An 18,930-nucleotide genomic window follows, 5' to 3' on the forward strand; every position below is an offset into this window, starting at 1 on the left:
CGTATATCGATTCCCATAGATTTGTAAAAACAATCTCATATAGATATGTTTGCTATTGTACTTTCAATTATATATAATATAACTTGTTCTCGGTTCGTACAATAATAGTACATTACGATACAAGTGCGAAAAGTAGGAAATTCGCAAAGAGTGGTGATAAATTGAAACACGACCGAAGGGAGTGTTTTAAATCGACACGAGTTGCGAATTACCGTTTCGCACTTGTATCGTACATGATTTTACAGTAGGTACGTGTGGTCCTTTGGTACACGTAGGGACATGCACGTCTTGTGCTAATTACGGGTAAAATAGCACAATATGTACTGTTACATCATGGACGTACGCACAGTGGGGCAACCTGCTGTCTGACCCGAAGCTAAGAATTTTAGGCAAAATTAATAACTATAATGCCAAAATAAATATATCAATTTACGTAATTTATAAATTGGACCAAGATATTGAGAATTATGGAGGAGATTATTAATGAATTTTTACCTAGATTCTTTAATTATGTCTCTAGAGCAGCGTTTTACTGAGAGCATTTCACCAGCGTATTTCCTACTAACATTACACCCACCTAATGCTTCAAAAGCCTAATGAATACTTTTTGAGCAAAATGGAAGGTGCTTGTAATTATTACAATTTAAGAGATTTTTTTGGTGATGCTGAACTTTGGTATGACACGTGGAAGCAAAAGAAAATGGCACAGAGTGAACTGAAGGAAATTGATTTAGTTGTGCTAATGTGGTGCTAATTGAAGAGACACAGCTGTTCTTCCCACCATAAGACAAACGCTTACTATATCAATTGTACAACCCTGCACAACATGCACTATTGAAAGCTCATTTAGTACTTTACGAAGGATAAAAACCTGGTTAAGATCAACAATGACAGAGTTTGAAAAAAGGTGTAAAAAAAGTAAATAAAAACAGCCTACCACTTAGTTTATATCTACTCTCTGCCCCACCCCTTTAAAAATTCTGGGTACGCCCATGTACATACCTAGTTACACCTACTAACTAAACCCTTTATGTGTAGGTAAGTATCATTTTCTAGTGATGAATTGTAATAAGTTTTTGGCAAAAATTTCATTTTTGGTACAAGCTTTTATCGCTGACTGTACTTTTCTTACGACAGACAACTAATACTCATCGAGACAATTCTAAAAACCCCTAACACAATGGCCACCTCCTGTCTCCATCATCAGATCAGCTCGATGGTACCATAATCTTGCATTGTCATCCGATTTATACATGCATGCAAAATTTCAGCTCAATCGGAAACCGGGAAGTGGATCAAATTTAACTTGCAAGATTTGATTACACACAGACAGACAGACAGACTGACAACGGTCAGGTGAAACTAAATAAAAGCTTGTAAAAACGAGGATGTTATTGTGGTAGGCGGGTGAAATGAATGCCTCCGCCAGTTGTGCGTTGCGGTCGGGTTGCGCACAGCTGGCATCAGCCGGCGAGCGCGCGGGCGGGGCGGCGGCGCGCGCCGCACATCGTCTGCGCCGCGCCGTGTCGCTGTTGCTGCACGCCAGGGCACATCTTGCGCACGATCATGCACGTTGCCGGTACGTCTTCGTTTCGTTCGTTTTCACTAAAATATTTGACTAGACCATTATGGAATGTAAACAGCATATTTAAAATCCAAATAAGAATTCGATAGACCGAAGTCTATTGAAACCCCTTCGAAATGACCGTTTAATTTTTTTTTTATTAATGAAATATTGATTTCATATAACATAAATGAGAGATCCATAGTTTGTGATCAGAAACGCAGGCTTCGTGAAGTGGACAAAATTGCAAAGCATTCGTTACCTACCAACAAATGGTTGAACTTATAGTTGAAATTGTCTTTTCGTTTTACTAACTTGCTCTTTTTGAGCTTTGTAAAAGTAAACGTTAGAATTCAATTCAAAAATAGGTACCGTTGATGTTCAAAATGCCTGGTTTAGGTTTTGGGAGCCTGGAGATACTACAAGCGACAGTGAAAGCGAGGCAGCTGCGCCAGTCGCTGAAAAAGGGAGCATTGAAAAGACAGAAAAGGTAAGAAGTTATTTTAGATTATTTTAGCAAATATAGCAAACAAACGAATTGTGATATAAGCCGCAATGCACAGATACCTCCAGTAGTGACCCATTCATTAGTAGCAAATGGTTACTTACCAAAAGTCCCTAGCGTCGTAATAAATAATAGTACCTATACTAGGTATACAGAAGGCGCTCGGTACAAGAAAACCTCTGTATACTGAACGTGTCTAATCGTAGCCATCTATTTCTATCGCTTGCAACGTAAACTAAAAGCAACGAAAGCCATGCCTCACGGACGACTGTCCCCAGCGAGCATACAATTAATGTAGGTTAGGTACACACATACCTATTATTCGCTGGAGCTGGGAGTACGAATACCCAAATACCCTTGAGTTGTTTAGGTAATCCATATAAATTATCTGGATTTTGATTGATTCGGATGTCAAAAATAGATGTAATAATATAAAAAAGATGTAATTGTATAATTACTATAACTGCTGTACGATTTCTGTTGATTATAATTAAAACATATAACATTCGTCATCCATCACGCAGCAATCGTATTTTGTAAAGAAATTCATGTATAACAGGATAACTTCCTTGCCCTTGATTTAGCCTCTTTCACTTTTTCAGGCGTCCTGTCTGGAACTTTTTGGACTTTAAATGTTTTCAGCCGACTATTTTGTTTAACTCGATGAATCATAGACTTATTAGTAAAGGTAGTTCCATTTGAGTTGAGGTGAATGATTACACACACAGGTACATGAAGTACTGATTGCAAAAAAAGTGAATGAATGAATTTAAATGAGCGAGTGAATAAAAATGTAAATAAAAAAAAATATAAAGTTATATCTAAAATGACAGAATACGTTGAATATTATTTCCCGATTTTGTCTTTTCAAAGTTTTCCCACGACCTATTGTTTCGCTAGAAAAAGCCATGTCTCCGTAGTTATAATAATAAGAATCTGTAGGTTTTCTTATCTCTTAGAATGCAGTTGTCAATAGGTATGACAACCATGTAACGAGTGCCAGTTACTTCAGTCATCTTTGAAGAGGTTTGATAATGAAAATATAAGTAAAGACAATTTTAACAGCTACATAAATAAAAACAAGGCGATATATTACTTATTATCTTTAGTTTCTACGATTAATTTTATATTCATATACCTACGCATATCTGACCTTTAAATTGATCAAAATATGGCATTTTCTGTTTTGTTTGAGGTCGATGAATTGTTCTATACAGTACTTAACAAAATAGGTCAAAAAAACTTTTTGGTCTATCTTGCAATTCTCTGTTGAACTTGCTATCGGTACAATAAAAGAACAGTAATTTCAAAATCCCGCTGTCATTACATGACAATGTTGTTGTGTGCGGCGTGACTTCAACTCTGGTGAAACTATCTATACCTACCTAACTTTTCGGCTAGTATTTTTCGGAAATGTTAGAGTTAGTCTTGTAAGCAGTTTTGATTTTTTTAGCGAGATTTTTGTCCTGAAACCCCCTTTTTCGACCAGAACCTGGGTTCCTTTCGATGGTCAACCTCTCCTTGTAACATCGTAAAACCTTTCCGACAGAAGATCTAGGCCGATTTAAATGTTTTGCTACTCTAACCTGACTCCAACTGGGATTTTCAAGGTGCGTCTTCACTATTAGTTTACGATGACGACATTATCATAACTATAAAGTATAATCACAAGATTGCAACTAAAATGTATTCTTGGATTAGGAATTTCACGTCTACCAAAAGATTCAGACTATTTTATTTTTACATAAATTAGACATTTTTATACTTAGTATTTTTTCCTTATAGGCCTTAGTCGACTAAATCGTTGTTTCCTTTTTTTATGAAAATTTTGTACTTATAGCTACATTATTTCCGAACTACTCATTATTATACCTAAATGATCCGTTTAAATTTTCAAAATGTCTGCCTTCTGAATACAAAGGTATTAAACCTTATGTTACGGCACCCAATGTTACGGCGCACTCTGCGTAATAATCCGTCACGCATAGCCCTTTCCTTTAACCTTTCAAATGCTACCACTATCCGATTTCGTAAATCTTCGATTGTGGTCACTTCTGTTTAATATACCTCCTCCTTCACAAATCCCCACAAGAAAAAGTCGAGGGGCGTCAGATCTGGAGACCTCGGTGGCCATCGGCCATCTTTGAGGTCCTAATCGCCCTATCCACCGGTCTTTAAACATCTGATTTAAACGGTTTCTTGCCTCTACAACTAAATGTGCCGATGCTCCATCTTGTTGGAACCACACTCAGCGGAATCTGTCAAGACAGGCCCGTTTAATAACTCCAAAAATGATTCATGACAACGATTTAGCGTTTTGTCAATAAATATTGGGCCGATAATGTTATCACCATGAATACCGGCCCAAACATTCAATGAAAACCGGTATTGATGAGCAGACTCACGGCACGTATGTGTGCGATCGCCTTGGGCATCGATGCAATGGTGTGCCGTCCAATTGGTTGCCTGGTACACTTTCCATTTTTGTAATTGAGGAAAAAACTATCAGTGTTAGTGTCCACAAGGCGAAGAACTTTGTATATTTGTACTACGGTCACAAACTCATCTCTGACAACAAACATGCGAACTATTTTTGTCTTAAAAAGCTGCTTTTTTACACGAATTGATACTAACCCGAAAATTTTCGCCAATGATGATGTTAACTGTCTGGTGTTAAACTGATGTTAATAAAATGATGATTGGATTTGGATTTGATGGATAAATGAAACGCTCATAGTGGCTCTCTAATAAAAAGGCGAATCTAATTTGCGCAATATAAACGCATAGCTATTCGAGAATAATGGAGCCCGAAGACGTCTGGATTAGATCGTTTTTTATACCATATGCCTTTTGTGTGAGATTTTTTATCGAAATATTCGATCCACATGTGTGAGATCTTTTATCGAAATACTCGGTCCACGTGTCGAAATCGAAGCACATGTTTTTCACCTTGCACAGGACATCAGTAAACTAAGGAACGTTATGGCATGGGTCACCCATTTTAGGACGCTTCCCTGGCCAACTGATCCACCTCCTCGTTCCAAGCAATAGCGCAGTGAGAGGGAATCTACTGTAGTAACTTTTTTTTTCATTAAGTATCGTTAATTCATTACAATAGCAAAATTTGTAGGTAAGTTACATGCATGTGTGGGTGGGATGGGTTCTTATGTAACTATTGGCCAAAATCAAATAAAGCAAAAGATTTTACAGTTCACGGCGGCTTTTGTAATAAGGCTTTCAAAATTTTCAGTTTTTCACCGGTGAAAGTTTATAGGATCTTAATTGTTCTTTAATGTTTCTAAAATTCGCTTTGATGCAATGAATCAATATTTTTCTTTTGTGGTTTGCTGGCACGAAATCCATTTTTCATTGTATAAACAATCATTTTTTATACGGCCGACTTAAAACGGTACAAAATCGTGTTTCATCGATTTGTCCCAAATTTTGCATTTTTCGGGTAGGTACACCATGGCTCCAAAATATGATTAGGACGCGGATTAAGTGCCTCTAAAATGTGAGGAAATGTATCCAAATTACAAAAAGAATAAAACTGGCTTTTCAATGTTTTAATTAGCCGTGGATTAAAAACATGAGTTACAAATATTCATAGAATGTCCAGAGCACATCCATCTGCTTTCAGAGCTACCAATACCCCAATTTTTGGATAATTAGGTACTTATATTGCAGGCGGTATTCTTGTATAATTGTAAACTACCATAGTAAGAGCTCGATCTGCTGCAGCATTTCCGTTTGTTAGAACAGTAATTTTATTTTACTGGTCGCCTGAAGTCGAATATACAAATTTTTGCCTCTTCTTAGTAAGAATACGTCCAGGTTTCGGATTGAGAAAAAAGTACTCTCAGTCTGTGTCAAATATTCTCTTAGGATGAGCCAGTAGATACTTGCGACAGACCTTTTTTTTCAGATCCCCGTCAACTTCCGAAAACCACTTATCAATTTAGTTCTAAATAACTTTGTCATTGTCTCTTGGTTTACACAAATTTTGAGTTAGTAGTCGCAGGGCACCGTATAAGAAATGCGGAATACAATGTTTTGTTTGATTTTTTTTTGTGAAAGTAGTCTTTTGTTTGTTGTCGACATTTGCAATACTGCTGGTGTAATCTGAATAAGAACAGTAAGTTAACTGTTTAGAAAGTAAATTTTGACTACTGCACTACTTACCAACTTACTAACTAAGCTGTCACTGGCATAAGATTTTACCGTGAGAGGCGTGAGATGTATTCAGACTGTGAGAATATACTTAATTTCCAATTTTATAATTTCGATAGCAGTCTGTCTCTAAAGCAAACAGCATATGGGAGCACTGATATTTAATTAGCGACTCCGCAAGTTTTGGGTAGGCGGGAATACCTTAAAAAATTTAATAAAACGTCAAACGTAAGCAGCTCGGAACTTGATTATGGTAACATAATGTATATAAATTAAGTAAACATATAATATACTTATTTTCCAGGGTTTGTGGTTTAATGTCTCATTCTCGGTTTCACGTCCATTATTACTTAGTATATTGATATTTTATATCTTGTTAGAATTCAATGCCTTGAAAGCAATTCAACGCGTTTCTCTTTTGTCGCTTTGAAACTTTCTTCTTTATGGGATTATTACCTATTATCAGTATTACCAGCGAAGTGCATTCGCACGTTCAAATATTTTTCAATGATCGTATATTATCAACCTTTTGAGGTGTAAACGGTGATTAAAAGGGGGGGGGGGTTGTCTCGAGTGTTCTAAGTAACATGCAAAATTGAATAAACCCGTATTAATAAATTTATTTAGAATACAGTTTTTCAACGATTCTGTTAATAAATTGGTTGTTTGTGATAACGAGTCTGTTTTCACTTATCGGAGTTCTTATAAGTTTTCGCTTTTCAGACAAACTTTGAAAAGATTTTCGATTTCTGTTACTCAATAGAAACCACTTACATCTTTTATTGTTATCAATAATCTAGCCAATATTAACCTCTATTTCGCCAAACTTTGTACATACTTATTTACCTAAAAGGTGTTGAGAAAAAACCTTAAATTTTTATTTAAATTTATCTAAAATTGTATGACATTCATCAAAAAATTAATGAAACTTAGCATGACTCGTCTCATGTACCTATGATGTCATACTGCTTTTCATTGTATAATTTAATATTTTCTTTAAAAACCTTCCTGACATTTATCTCCCAAATACAACAAATATTGTGCAAGTCTGTGCATGGATACTTACTGCAGACCTCGATTTTTTAAAGTTGATCAGCTTATGAAAATACAGCCTCATATATCCAAAGCCCGGATTGACGGGAGAAATTAAGTATGTGCTGACGTTTCAATAGTGCGAGGACACATATTTTATAAGTCGATGTAGATGTCGGCGGCAGATCGTAAAACCGGGCATATCGAGATATTCCTAGGCATATCATGAAACGCCGCCATTTCATGATCTGACTAAGATTTGCGCAGGCATATCACGATCTGCCTTATAAAAGAGGCGGCAGATCGATCAAAGCATTGGCATTCGTTGATATTCCTAGCTTCATACCGGGCGCATCGTAAAATAACCTCGTTAGGATTGCACGATATGGCTGGTGTTCGCTAGGCAGATCATGAAATGCCGGCGTTTCATGATTTGCCTAGGAAAATCACCCCGTGAGGTTTGCACGATATGGCTGGTGTTCGCTAGGCATATCATGATATGCCGGCATTTCATGATCTGCCTAGGAATATCACCCTGTGAGGTTTGCACGATATGGCTGGTGTTCGCTAGGCATATCATAAAATGCCGGCGTTTCATGATCTGCCTAGGAATATCACCCTGTGAGGTTTGCACGATATGGCTGGTGTTCGCTAGGCATATCATGAAATGCCGGCGTTTCATGATCTGCCTAGGAATATCACCCCTTGTTGCAAAACGACGCGGTTTTGGAATGAGATGCAATTCACAACATTTAGGATCGAGCATAAATATCTTTACTCGCCGGTAATAAACGGTACAACACGACACAATAACCAAAGGATATCACGCACTGGACTGACCTGATACTGCAGCAATGGCGGAATCCTCTCGATGCCACTAGTTCTTTTTTTACGTTCAGCACCTTTTCCTCTTTCACAGGCCGGCCGGCGGTACGTTAAACAGTCTTAGGCCTTTTGTCACGCACGATATATCACGAAAACACTTAGTTTTGGAGGCTTAATACATATAATGTGATTTAAATCGATAGCGGTCGATCCGCATGCCGCGGCGTCTCGCTAGTTCTCTTTTTCGCCAACAGAGGCGCTGCTGAAGCTCGTCCTGAGCGTGCCGCCCGAGAGTTTCGGACGATCCTAATGGCTAAAATGTCAATATTGTATCGTTGTGAAGTGTGTTTTGGCTTGGCATCGATAAACGGTAGAAGCGCGCAGAAATTTGATTAATTACTTAAAAACTAAACGTTAAGAACGGAACACCCGCACGATATGGCTGGTGTTCGCTAGGCATATCATGAGATGCCGGCGTTTCATGATCTGCCTAGGAATATCACCCTTTGAGGCTTGCACGATATGGCTGGTGTTCGCTAGGCAGATCATGAAATGCCGGCGTTTCATGATCTGCCTAGGAAAATCACCTCGTGAGGTTTGCACGATATGGCTGGTGTTCGCTAGGCATATCATGAAATGCCGGCGTTTCATGATCTGCCTAGGAATATCACCCCTTGAGGTTTGCACGATATGGCTGGTGTTCGCTAGGCATAAGGAATATCACCCCTTGAGGTTTGCACGATATGGCTGGTGTTCGCTAGGAAGATCATGAAATGCCGGCGTTTCATGATCTGCCTAGGAATATCACACCCTACTTATTTGATATGCCTAAACGTAGCCAGGCAAATCGTCAAACGTTGAGGTTTGAACGATATGGCTAGTAGTCGTTAGTCAGATCATGAAATGGCGGCGTTTCATGATATGCCTAGGAATATCTCGATATGCCCGATTTTACGATCTGCCGCCGACATAGATAAAACAGCACGATGATGTACTATACCACCGTTATGAAATTCAGAAATATTATAGTTGTACACAAAATTAAAATGAAGTGATTGTATTTTTTTTTTATTTTATTTAATTTTCGTAATAGGTATACAACTATCAATTTTCTAAATTTTCCGATTTTAAACTCCTTCGTCTTGCTGATAAGATAAAATCCATTTCAGCCAACTAAAGGACCGTTCTAAATTTACTGTAGTAATCGACGCAAATTTAAATAATGGTGTTGATGAATTACTTCTGTATTACGCAGTTCCACTTCTTTTTCATATATCAAATCATTTAAGGTATTTAAAATTGAAACACCAACGTTCTTCTCCAACACATTCTGATATTTATTGTGAATAACTTTGCCTTGAGGATTTAAACGTAATCATGATAAGTGCACTTTCAACTTTTGAACGATATTGAAACTGGCTTCCAGGCTTAAATTTTGATTTTGTAAATTTTTTATCGTACTCGGTATTAATATTTAATTAAAAATTGTTAGTACGATACATAACACCCGTTAGCTATAACGTCCATTATCGGTATTCCATTAGAGTAAACCCTACTCTCCTCCATGGTCAGTCGACGCTCTTCTTCAGCAGCATCCGCCATTGTTTTATAAAGCTCATCTTCCCACACTTTGCAATGTGAACCACGTCCAACCTTTTGGAAAATATTTTTTGTTCATTCAGTTCATTGGAGGAATTCCGTTAGCAGTAAGTTGAGATCTTAAATCTGTAAGTTGACTATATCCACAGCCAATAGTCACTATACCAGCCACGGCACTAGTCTTGACGTCCAATTCATTATTACCAATTGGGTTGCCATTAAATATGTATCGTTACATTTTGCACTTTAACTTGAATTGGAACATTAATCCATTTCGAGTTTCTGATATGGTTTCCGGTATTTAAAGTATTATTTCAAGCAAAATGTATGTATTTATATTGTACTTACAGTGTACCTGCGTAAACTATGAATAGAAATCAGTGTAATTTTCCCGGAAACGAGATATTTAACGAATAAGGTCTACCCGCCATTCTGACGTCAGAATGACGGGTGGACCTATGAAATCTTAGATTATACCGAACTACAAGTGTGTAGTTATAGTGTACCTTCAGTGTACTTCCGTAGACGTTCAAGTGTTCAAGTTCAGTGGCAAGTTTTGAATCGTATCTCCTACTTTTGCACTACAGATAGAATTATATAACAAACGACTATCGGTTCTTCAATCTTTTATCTCCATTTTATTCTACCGGATTTTGAAAGAAATCAATACCTAGGTGTGCCCCTATGCCTAGGTAAATGATGGTCCAGTCCAGACATAGAGGCAGTTTGTAAATATGTAAATTTCTACGTAACTAAAATAAAGTGACAAAAATTGAATTACATATTCAGTTTTACTATTATTTACAGTAAATATGTTCAAAAATTACAACCCAACGTGACCTTGTTTAGCAGTTTATCTTGGAATGGAATCAACTAAAAAATAATTTTCTAGATTTAATTGCGATGTCCTGTTGCTGCCAGATTCGCTTCATCGCTGGGATGCTGTTCGCTGACTTATTCCCAGTCGAGAGAAAAGTGTCTTCTATTAGTGTATCTAGTTCATCGTCCGATATGTAGTATTTATAGCCCGCTACTTGCGTCGGCTCCAGCGGTACCTAAATTTCATCATCTAAAACAAAGAAGAAATTTCGACCGCTGGGAATGCTGTCCTTGTAAAGTTTTTTCTGCACCCTTAATACACCGGTCGATCTGCCCTTGATTGTATGTGGGGCTGCGTCTTTTCTTCCTGCTTCGAATCCCAGCTGCTTTCTTTACTCGTCGATATGTAGACAGGGTCAAGCCAAGTTCTCGTAAGGCGTCGCGGTTAGATTTGCTACGATTTTGTCTCGCCTTCTTTAATACTTTTTTTTGCAACCTGGGCGTATTAAAAGTCGGTTTTAGACCAGGAAGTAGCTTGAATCCCGCTTGACGTTTGTCTACGTACCGTTTGATCACATTTCGGTCTGGTCAGGTACGAAGTACGTACAAAGTCAGTCCACGTTTTTCAGAATGGCGTCTGTAAAATTCTGTTATCGACTTAGGTCGGCGGTATTAGTGTTCGATGTGTTTCATTATAATATTTTTTTTTTACAAGATTAAATTTACAGAAATGCAAATTAGGATAATTTTACAATAATATGCATTTCACATTTTAATCCAACTGTTTATTCTCGTAGTCACATAAACGGCTGCAAAAAGCGGCCTCAAAAGCTTGTCCCAGAAAAAAATTACGTTTATTAATTTGCCTCAAAATATGGCATATTAAAAGAAACTACCTAATTTTTGTACGTAATGTTATTAAAAAGACATTAACCCTTAAATGCATAATAGTGTTGCCAAATGTCTACAAACCATTAGACAGCTCACAGTTTTAAAATAAAAAGGCTTACGTTCTTGAACCCACCTTTATACAAAACGTCAAGTAATAGGGTGATGATTTAAGGGTTAAATTTACGCAATATTTTTAATTTATAAAAATTACATTCGTTTTAAGACGAAAAGTCGGCAAAGTTGGAAAAATCGACACGTTGATAATTTTTGTGATTTTTAACGGTTTTTTCGGGGTAATTATTTTATATTTAAATACTTTATCATAGGTATATATCAAATAGTGTACCTATCTAATGGTAGTAAAAAAAATCATTTATATATTACTGAAATTACATAAATATGATTTAGCCAATTCAACTTCTAACACTGATTTCGCAGTAAAAATCGAAGTTATATTTTTTTTTACTATTTTGCCTAGAATCGGCATACAATTTTGTGATACATATATAAATTTCGGGCAAAAAAAAATCATGCATTTAATCATGGGTTAAATATCCAAAATTATAAAAAAAAAATTACAAAGTTTATTCATCCAGAAACTTCTTAGTTTACGCTTCACCCCTGCCATCCAGACTTGTACATGTGAATCTGCGATTAGTTTCGAAGCTTCGTTCCACTTTCGCTTGAAGTTATCAACTGACGTTGCATTAGTTATATTACTTATACAGGGTGTTACAGACCATGGGGCTTTAAATCCAGGGCCCGATTCTACTCGCTAAACTGAGCTACTTTTATTATGGCACCAACCTCGAAATCCCGAAAAAAGTTTTTACTTTTTCATACATTTTAGCGGATCAGATGTCGACGTTTTCTATGGAAAAGCCAAAAAAAATTCCCCGATTTTAGGGTTGGTCCCATAGTAAAAGTAGGTCAGTTTAGCGAGTAAAATCAAGCCCTGGAATTAAGGCCCCATGGTCAGACACATATTGTATTTTAAGAGGTTTTGTTTCATGTTAGCCCAATTTTTTTCAATCGGCCGCAACTTAGGCAATTGGAGGATTATGGTCTTTTTCCAGAAATTCGATGTTGTTGGGCTCATACCACTCTATAGCTTTCTTAGTGTACCTAGTGGCACGTGGCCAAATCAGGCCAAAACAGAACAGGCTTCTTAATTATTTATGCCGTTTTATAAACGGTAACAGTCGTTTTTTCAGACACTTGTTTAGGCATATGTCGCCATTAACAGTGCCCTTAGCAAAATATGGGGTACTGCGTTTGCCACAATAACCTTGTACTCATCATCGACATTTTTTCTGTCGGTCCCAGAATAAAAAATGATGCCCAGGTGCCAGGTAGTGACTTAAAGTCCAATTTGGAGTATGTTTCGTCGTCCATAACGATACAGTAATTTTTTGTGGTTAGTTTTGAATATAGTTTTCGTGATCTGGTTTTTGCTTCTGTTTGCTGCTTGGCATTTCTATTTGGAACTTTAGTTTGTTTAAAAGTCTTTATGTGATTATTTTTCTTCACTCGTTGCACTGTAGATTTAGATGTTTTAAACTCTTTAGCCAAATCTCTTACAGAGAGGGTTGGCTTCCTTTTCAAAGCAGCCTATGACTTTTTTCTCAATTTCTCTATCTACAAGCTCTTACGACCACTTCCAGGCCGTCGCCGAATTCCACCAGTTTTCCTGAATAGTCTAATCACCCTTTGAACCGTTCTTATAGATGTATTCAGCTCCAACGCTACTTTTTTCGTAGAATTGCCTCCATATTCGACGTATATGTACAATATTATATTTTTCACGCCACTGTTCGGAAATGTGGCAATAGATGGTCTAAAGCCAAGCTGGAAAGTAGGCAATAGCTGTAGCACCTGAACTACCACCACTACTACAATGTTTCATTGTTATCATCATCTGTCATTGGTGACAGTTCGCTACAGCAATGAGTATAATTTAAAACATAAAAAACAATAAAAGGTCTTTTATTGCGCAACTTTTTCCTTCAAAAATAAAATTAGGTTATTTATAGAACCAATTTCTTGTTTAAAAAAAAAGAAATGTCAAAACCATTCACTTCATTTTTTTTAACAATTATCCAGTCAGTTCACGCTTAAGGCGTTTTTGACTTTTATAGCTGTTTGTGTTTTTTTTTAGCAAAAACGCTTCTAATTTTAGAGTCGGTTTGAAGCAAATAACAGAAAAACGCCTCTTAAAAGTGGTAAAAAAAGTAAAAAAGGCGGGATCTGAAAATACTTACTGAATTGGATAGTGTAAATTGTGTTTGACTAAAAAATATAAGAAACGCGCTCGCTATAAAAATGAGTTATTCTAGTGAAGAAAATGATATTCTTACGCTGACGCCTACTGAAATTCAAGAGACAGTACAGGCAGTGGCTAGTAATTTGCTACCAGAGAAATCGCGGGCTAGTACTTATAGTTATGCAAATGTTTTCTTATTTCCTCGCAGTAGTCGTGAAAAGCACTATGTAATGCCTCGGCCGGAAACGCTAAAGATGGACTCGTATTATTCGAGGGCCTCCACTAACGTGTCGGCCCTCGAACTCACTCGTCCATCTTTTGGCGGTTTTCCGTCCTCTCCTACAATGTACTATTCATGCAGCTTTTCTTGGGCAGACGACATCTTACAAACGACCAGCATTTTTAAACCTTTTTAATTGAAACTTTTAACGTAATCGCTGCTTGTAAAAAACGTAATTTTTTTCTGGAACAAAAAAAAGCATCTCTACATTTTTGTCTAACATTGTCTAAAAAACACTTTTTTCGTATCTCGATTTGATACTGTGTAATATCTTATATATACCTACGAAATATACATATTTGGGTTCATCTTTGACGTCTCTAAAAACGTGTCTAGGGTTTAGGTTTAATTTTAAACGAATTAACACAAGTTATGGCCATAAACCCAGATTTTTTGGCCTAAAATTGTTCAGCTTTGATGCCAAATATCATGAAGAAACTGAGAGTTGTTTTATAAGAGGTATTTTTGTTTTGAGAAAGCGGCAGAGAATATTTCGATTACTTAATATGTAACTAACGTATGATTGTAAAATAGAAAGATCTATTATTATGTCAGGTCATGACTAAATATTTTTTCTGTCATATTAAGGTTTTTTCTCTTCTATCTAATAAAACTCGATAACCCACTCCTAACCAATAAATATAAATTTGCAAGGAAAAGCTCGATAACCCACTCCTAACCAATAAATATAAATTTGCAAGGAAAAGTGACTTATTATGATATTTATGATAAAAGATAAGTACTATGATTATGTTGGAAATGAGTGCATCATGTCGCCATTAAACGTAAGTTTGACGAACTTAATATAGATTTAAAATGTACCATACTTTTCTGGAAAAAAAGTAAAAAAAAATATACATTCATTTATTTATTTACTTATAGGGATAAGTTCGCCTTTGTACTTCCATTACTGTAATTTATTTTTGTAAACCTGTGTTGTTTACAATAAAGTGATTACTACTACTACTACATTTCAGGCTTAAAAGGAAAAACCTCACTTATGAAAAACTCAGAAAGACTATAGCGGTTGATAGTCGACTTGACTATAAAACACAGTCAAGATTTTAATTTTTGGTAAATATTGTTCACATAATTATGTTAGGAGAATAATACTATAACTCGGCATTTTAACAAATCTGAAGCACTTACACGTTCATTTGGAAGATTTAGAGATTGTAGGAATCTTGGTTAGTTAAAATTATATACTTTTTCCTTTGATGAGTTAACAAAATGATCTGGAAAGAAATACGTTGTGTAATTCAGATAATAAACAAAAAGTTCTAAGACGGCTAGTCATATTAGAGTATAACTATACTGGAATTACCCTACTGTAAATTTATTTACATACCTATGTTGCCACGTAAGGGTTGGAAAGGCTAGCGATTGTGACTTTTCATAAATATCCCATACTAAGGTTTCAACCTAATAATTTCAATATAAGTCTGTTTTGTTTTCGGTACGTAGGTAGGTGGTAGGTTCGGTAGGTAGGCTACTGACTGTGACGATAACAAGGTCATCAAATGCAGTGGCGTAGCTTGGCGTGGGCGAACGGGGGCTTCGCCCACGGCCTCGCAAAGCGAACCTTTTAATCGCAAAGGGAAAATACATTGACAAGGGCCTCGCAGATGTGGTTTTCGCCCACGGCTAGATTGGTTCACGCTACGTCACTGATCAAATGGTACGCAGGAGCAGCTCAACTGGGAGGTGCGGGGTTGCGCGCTTGCGGGCCGCGCCGACAGCGTGCGGCGCGCCCTTCGTTCCTTAATGCACACGCTGTCGCAGCTCTACCCCCAGGTACGTCTGTGCATCGTAAAAACCATCTTACATAGCGAATTGGAGTCACCACTAACCGAAGAGGCACCACAAATATATTGATAAAATCTCTGACCTATTTTAACAATCTGTCCTGTATTCTAAATTAGCACATTATGTGCTTATAATAAATAAGTGTATAGAAGTACCTATGTTACGTTTTTTTTTCATTCGTGAATAGTTATTCTATTCATTCGCATCATTCCTCTACAAATGATAATAATAATAGGCATCTTAATAAAAATATAGGGTGTAGCATTATGCGAAGCTTGCGGCAGCGACGCAGGCGGCGAGAGCGCCGAAGTGGAGGCATCGACATTACCTGTCCCACGAGCCTTCGCCGACAGCCGCCGATCCTCGGCCACTTCTGCTGTCTCGGCCGCTTCTTTACATCCTGATAAGTGAGTTCACGTATAATATTAAGAAGGTAACTAACAAATAATGCGTTAAATCATACTTTTACTTCAGCCTCATGAATGATTTTGTGGGGCAAGTCTCTAATTGACGGGTTTTTACAATGTTTTAACGTATTATATTAAATTTTGGGTGATTTATTATTTATAGATGTGCTCATGGCAACGTGTTTATTATTTGCAGCATTCCGGACGTAGACGAGGATATTGTCAAACTTATAACTCCAATGTTCAATTTGGATGTAGATAACAAGGTAGAGCAAAATAATAGTATTACGATAAGTCAAGCTCGTCTATCAGTCTCAAACCTACTGACATGTAATACGAGCTCATGCAAAAATTTGCATAAATCGGAACCAGACGCTGATCAGGAATCCAGTATTAGTAGTAACTTGATGATACCAAACTTGGTTGTCTCAGATCTTAGCGATAAGAGAGATTCGATATTACAGGGAGAAACTTATGAATCGGACCAATTGACTATTATAGATATAGACAAACCGTATACTGACGATGTTCACTTTCAAGAGTTAATACAGTGCGTGATGGCAGGGAGCGGAGAATGTACTCCAGACAGAAGGCCTTCTAGTGTAGATTTGGAATTATATGACGACGATGATGACGACGACGATGACACAAGTTCAGAGGGCTCAAATATGAGTGATGATTATAGTCTAATTTCTGAAATCATGGAAACGAAACCCAGTGATCTCAATGAAATTGGAGGTTTAGGTGAAATTGGACATATTGACTCACCTGAAGTTTCTGATACGACATATGTTAACTCTGAAACACTACATGGTGAGTCGATCGTGGATGACATAAGCTCTATGCTAGGACAAGATGTTCTACTAGCCATGTTGGGAAAAAATGGTGAAAATGAAACGTATACAGATGACACAACATTGTTTACTTCCGACACAGTATCTGATTTAGCTATGGACAGTCGAAATCCAAGTTTGGAAAAACATAAGGAGAAAAAATTAAAATTTAATGCAAAAGCTAATTTTTCTAAAGAAAACGATATCGATAAATTTGGCTTTGAAAACAAAGTATTTTACATTGAAAACGCTGGTAAACCGGACGAACAAAAAAAATACTGCAGCTTAGCGCATTTTGAAGAAGGGAATGATATCGCCCGAAAATCTTTTAAAAGGCATCATAAGAAGAAAAGTATTAGAAAAGTGTGCCGGAGTGATAACGGAAGTATGAAACTATTAATACCTAAAACAGCAGAGGTACTGAAACAATTGGACGAATCATCTAAAACTGACGAACAATCTCAAAATAATATTTCAGGGTCTATCTTATTTGACGATTTAGACACAAAAAATATCCCAGATACTGGCGTAGATAATATTTCAACATTTCCTAAAGTAAGTGTTGTCGTCGAACCTCCTTCTCCATCCCACAGTGAGGATAAAAAGAGTCTGAAAGCGTGCGCAAGCCGAATGGCGTCTGTTTTAAGTGATATATTTGAGCAAGGCAACGATACCCTCAGCGTGAATTCGCCAGAACCTAGCTTAGATTTAAATAGAGAAAGAAGGCAGTCAGATAACCCGAAGTTACTGGGTTCAGATCCGGAATATGGAAAGTTTTTGAGTTGTTCTCCAGCGGCAACTAGACGAATATCCTGTGGGAGTCTATTCAAACCTGGCGAACCAGACAAGTAAGTACCTAGTTCTTGTTGTGTTTGATAGGTCAGTATAACCAGTCAAATCAACTACCTACTCTTTATGAAACTTCAAAACGATTTATTTCTATCAAGTAAGTATATAAACACGATCTGAGACTTCAAATTGAATCAATCTTCTTTTAATACGTTTATGTTGCTTTTGTATAAGTAATTAAAATTTTAGATATGAAAAACTGACACTTAAAATATGCTTGAATTTATTTTGTTTTAGAAAACAAACGCTGCATTAGGAATGCAACTCTGTTCCAATTGATAATAAGAGATATAAACAGGACCGTGAGCCTTAGACGAATAATTGACGCTATCTATTAGTTCATTATGTGTTACATGCAATATAATTAAATGCGCGACGATTTGCCGTATGAGGCAATTGAGGCATATATATATAAGCATATATAAGCGGCATAGTTTGGTCGACTTCAATAAGACATCTAGAAAAATGTATTAGCATTAGCACATATAAAAATGCAAAAGTTATACCGGTGTACACGAGGAAACCGGATAATTTTAACAGCGTATGAATTCCTGAGGTCTAGAAGCAATTTTTTATGTTTTCAAACTTAATAAATAAATTATTTTTCCTTCACCAGTAAAACAACACCTTAGGATAAGCTTGCAACGTTTCTTATTGTTAGCTCTTTCCATTGGAAGAGGCAAGTCGATGCCATAGAGAAATTTCGTTGTCGGACAAATTGTTTTAAATCAGGATTTACGTAAAAGTGCAATCGGAACTAATTACTACGATTGTTATGGTTATTTCTTTCCATTAGAAGAATCAAGTCTATGTTATAATAAAATTTCCTTGTTAGGCATTAATTTTTCAAAGCAGGATTTACGTAAAAGTGCAATTGGAACTGTTTACTTATTCACACTAGGCATATTTTCGCAGCGTTAACGTTATTGTACAACCTCTTTCGATTAGTAGTGTCGGTAAACCAAAAAGTTCGGATATTCCTTTCACCTTTCTTATATCAATATTGAAGTGAGAAGGATTACAGGATTCATCAAGTAGTTTATTCATTCGTACAGTCAGCAGCAGAAGTCGCTATACACTCCAGGTG

At 36.8% G+C, this 18,930-nt stretch overlaps 1 protein-coding gene across 1 annotated transcript in view; it reads left to right on the plus strand.

Moving 5' to 3' along the window:
- The window catches only part of LOC134679408 (diacylglycerol kinase eta), a 113,346-nt gene that overhangs the window by 69,875 nt on the left and 24,541 nt on the right, over positions 1–18,930 (plus strand). The window contains exons 11-15 of the mRNA XM_063538303.1: positions 1,404–1,579; positions 1,964–2,054; positions 15,635–15,742; positions 16,010–16,161; positions 16,358–17,842. Of these exons, the coding sequence (XP_063394373.1) occupies positions 1,404–1,579; positions 1,964–2,054; positions 15,635–15,742; positions 16,010–16,161; positions 16,358–17,842 (2,012 nt within the window). The remainder of the gene's footprint in view (positions 1–1,403; positions 1,580–1,963; positions 2,055–15,634; positions 15,743–16,009; positions 16,162–16,357; positions 17,843–18,930) is intronic.

Source organism: Cydia fagiglandana, chromosome Z (assembly GCF_963556715.1).
Source record: "Cydia fagiglandana chromosome Z, ilCydFagi1.1, whole genome shotgun sequence".
Taxonomy (NCBI): domain Eukaryota; kingdom Metazoa; phylum Arthropoda; class Insecta; order Lepidoptera; family Tortricidae; genus Cydia; species Cydia fagiglandana.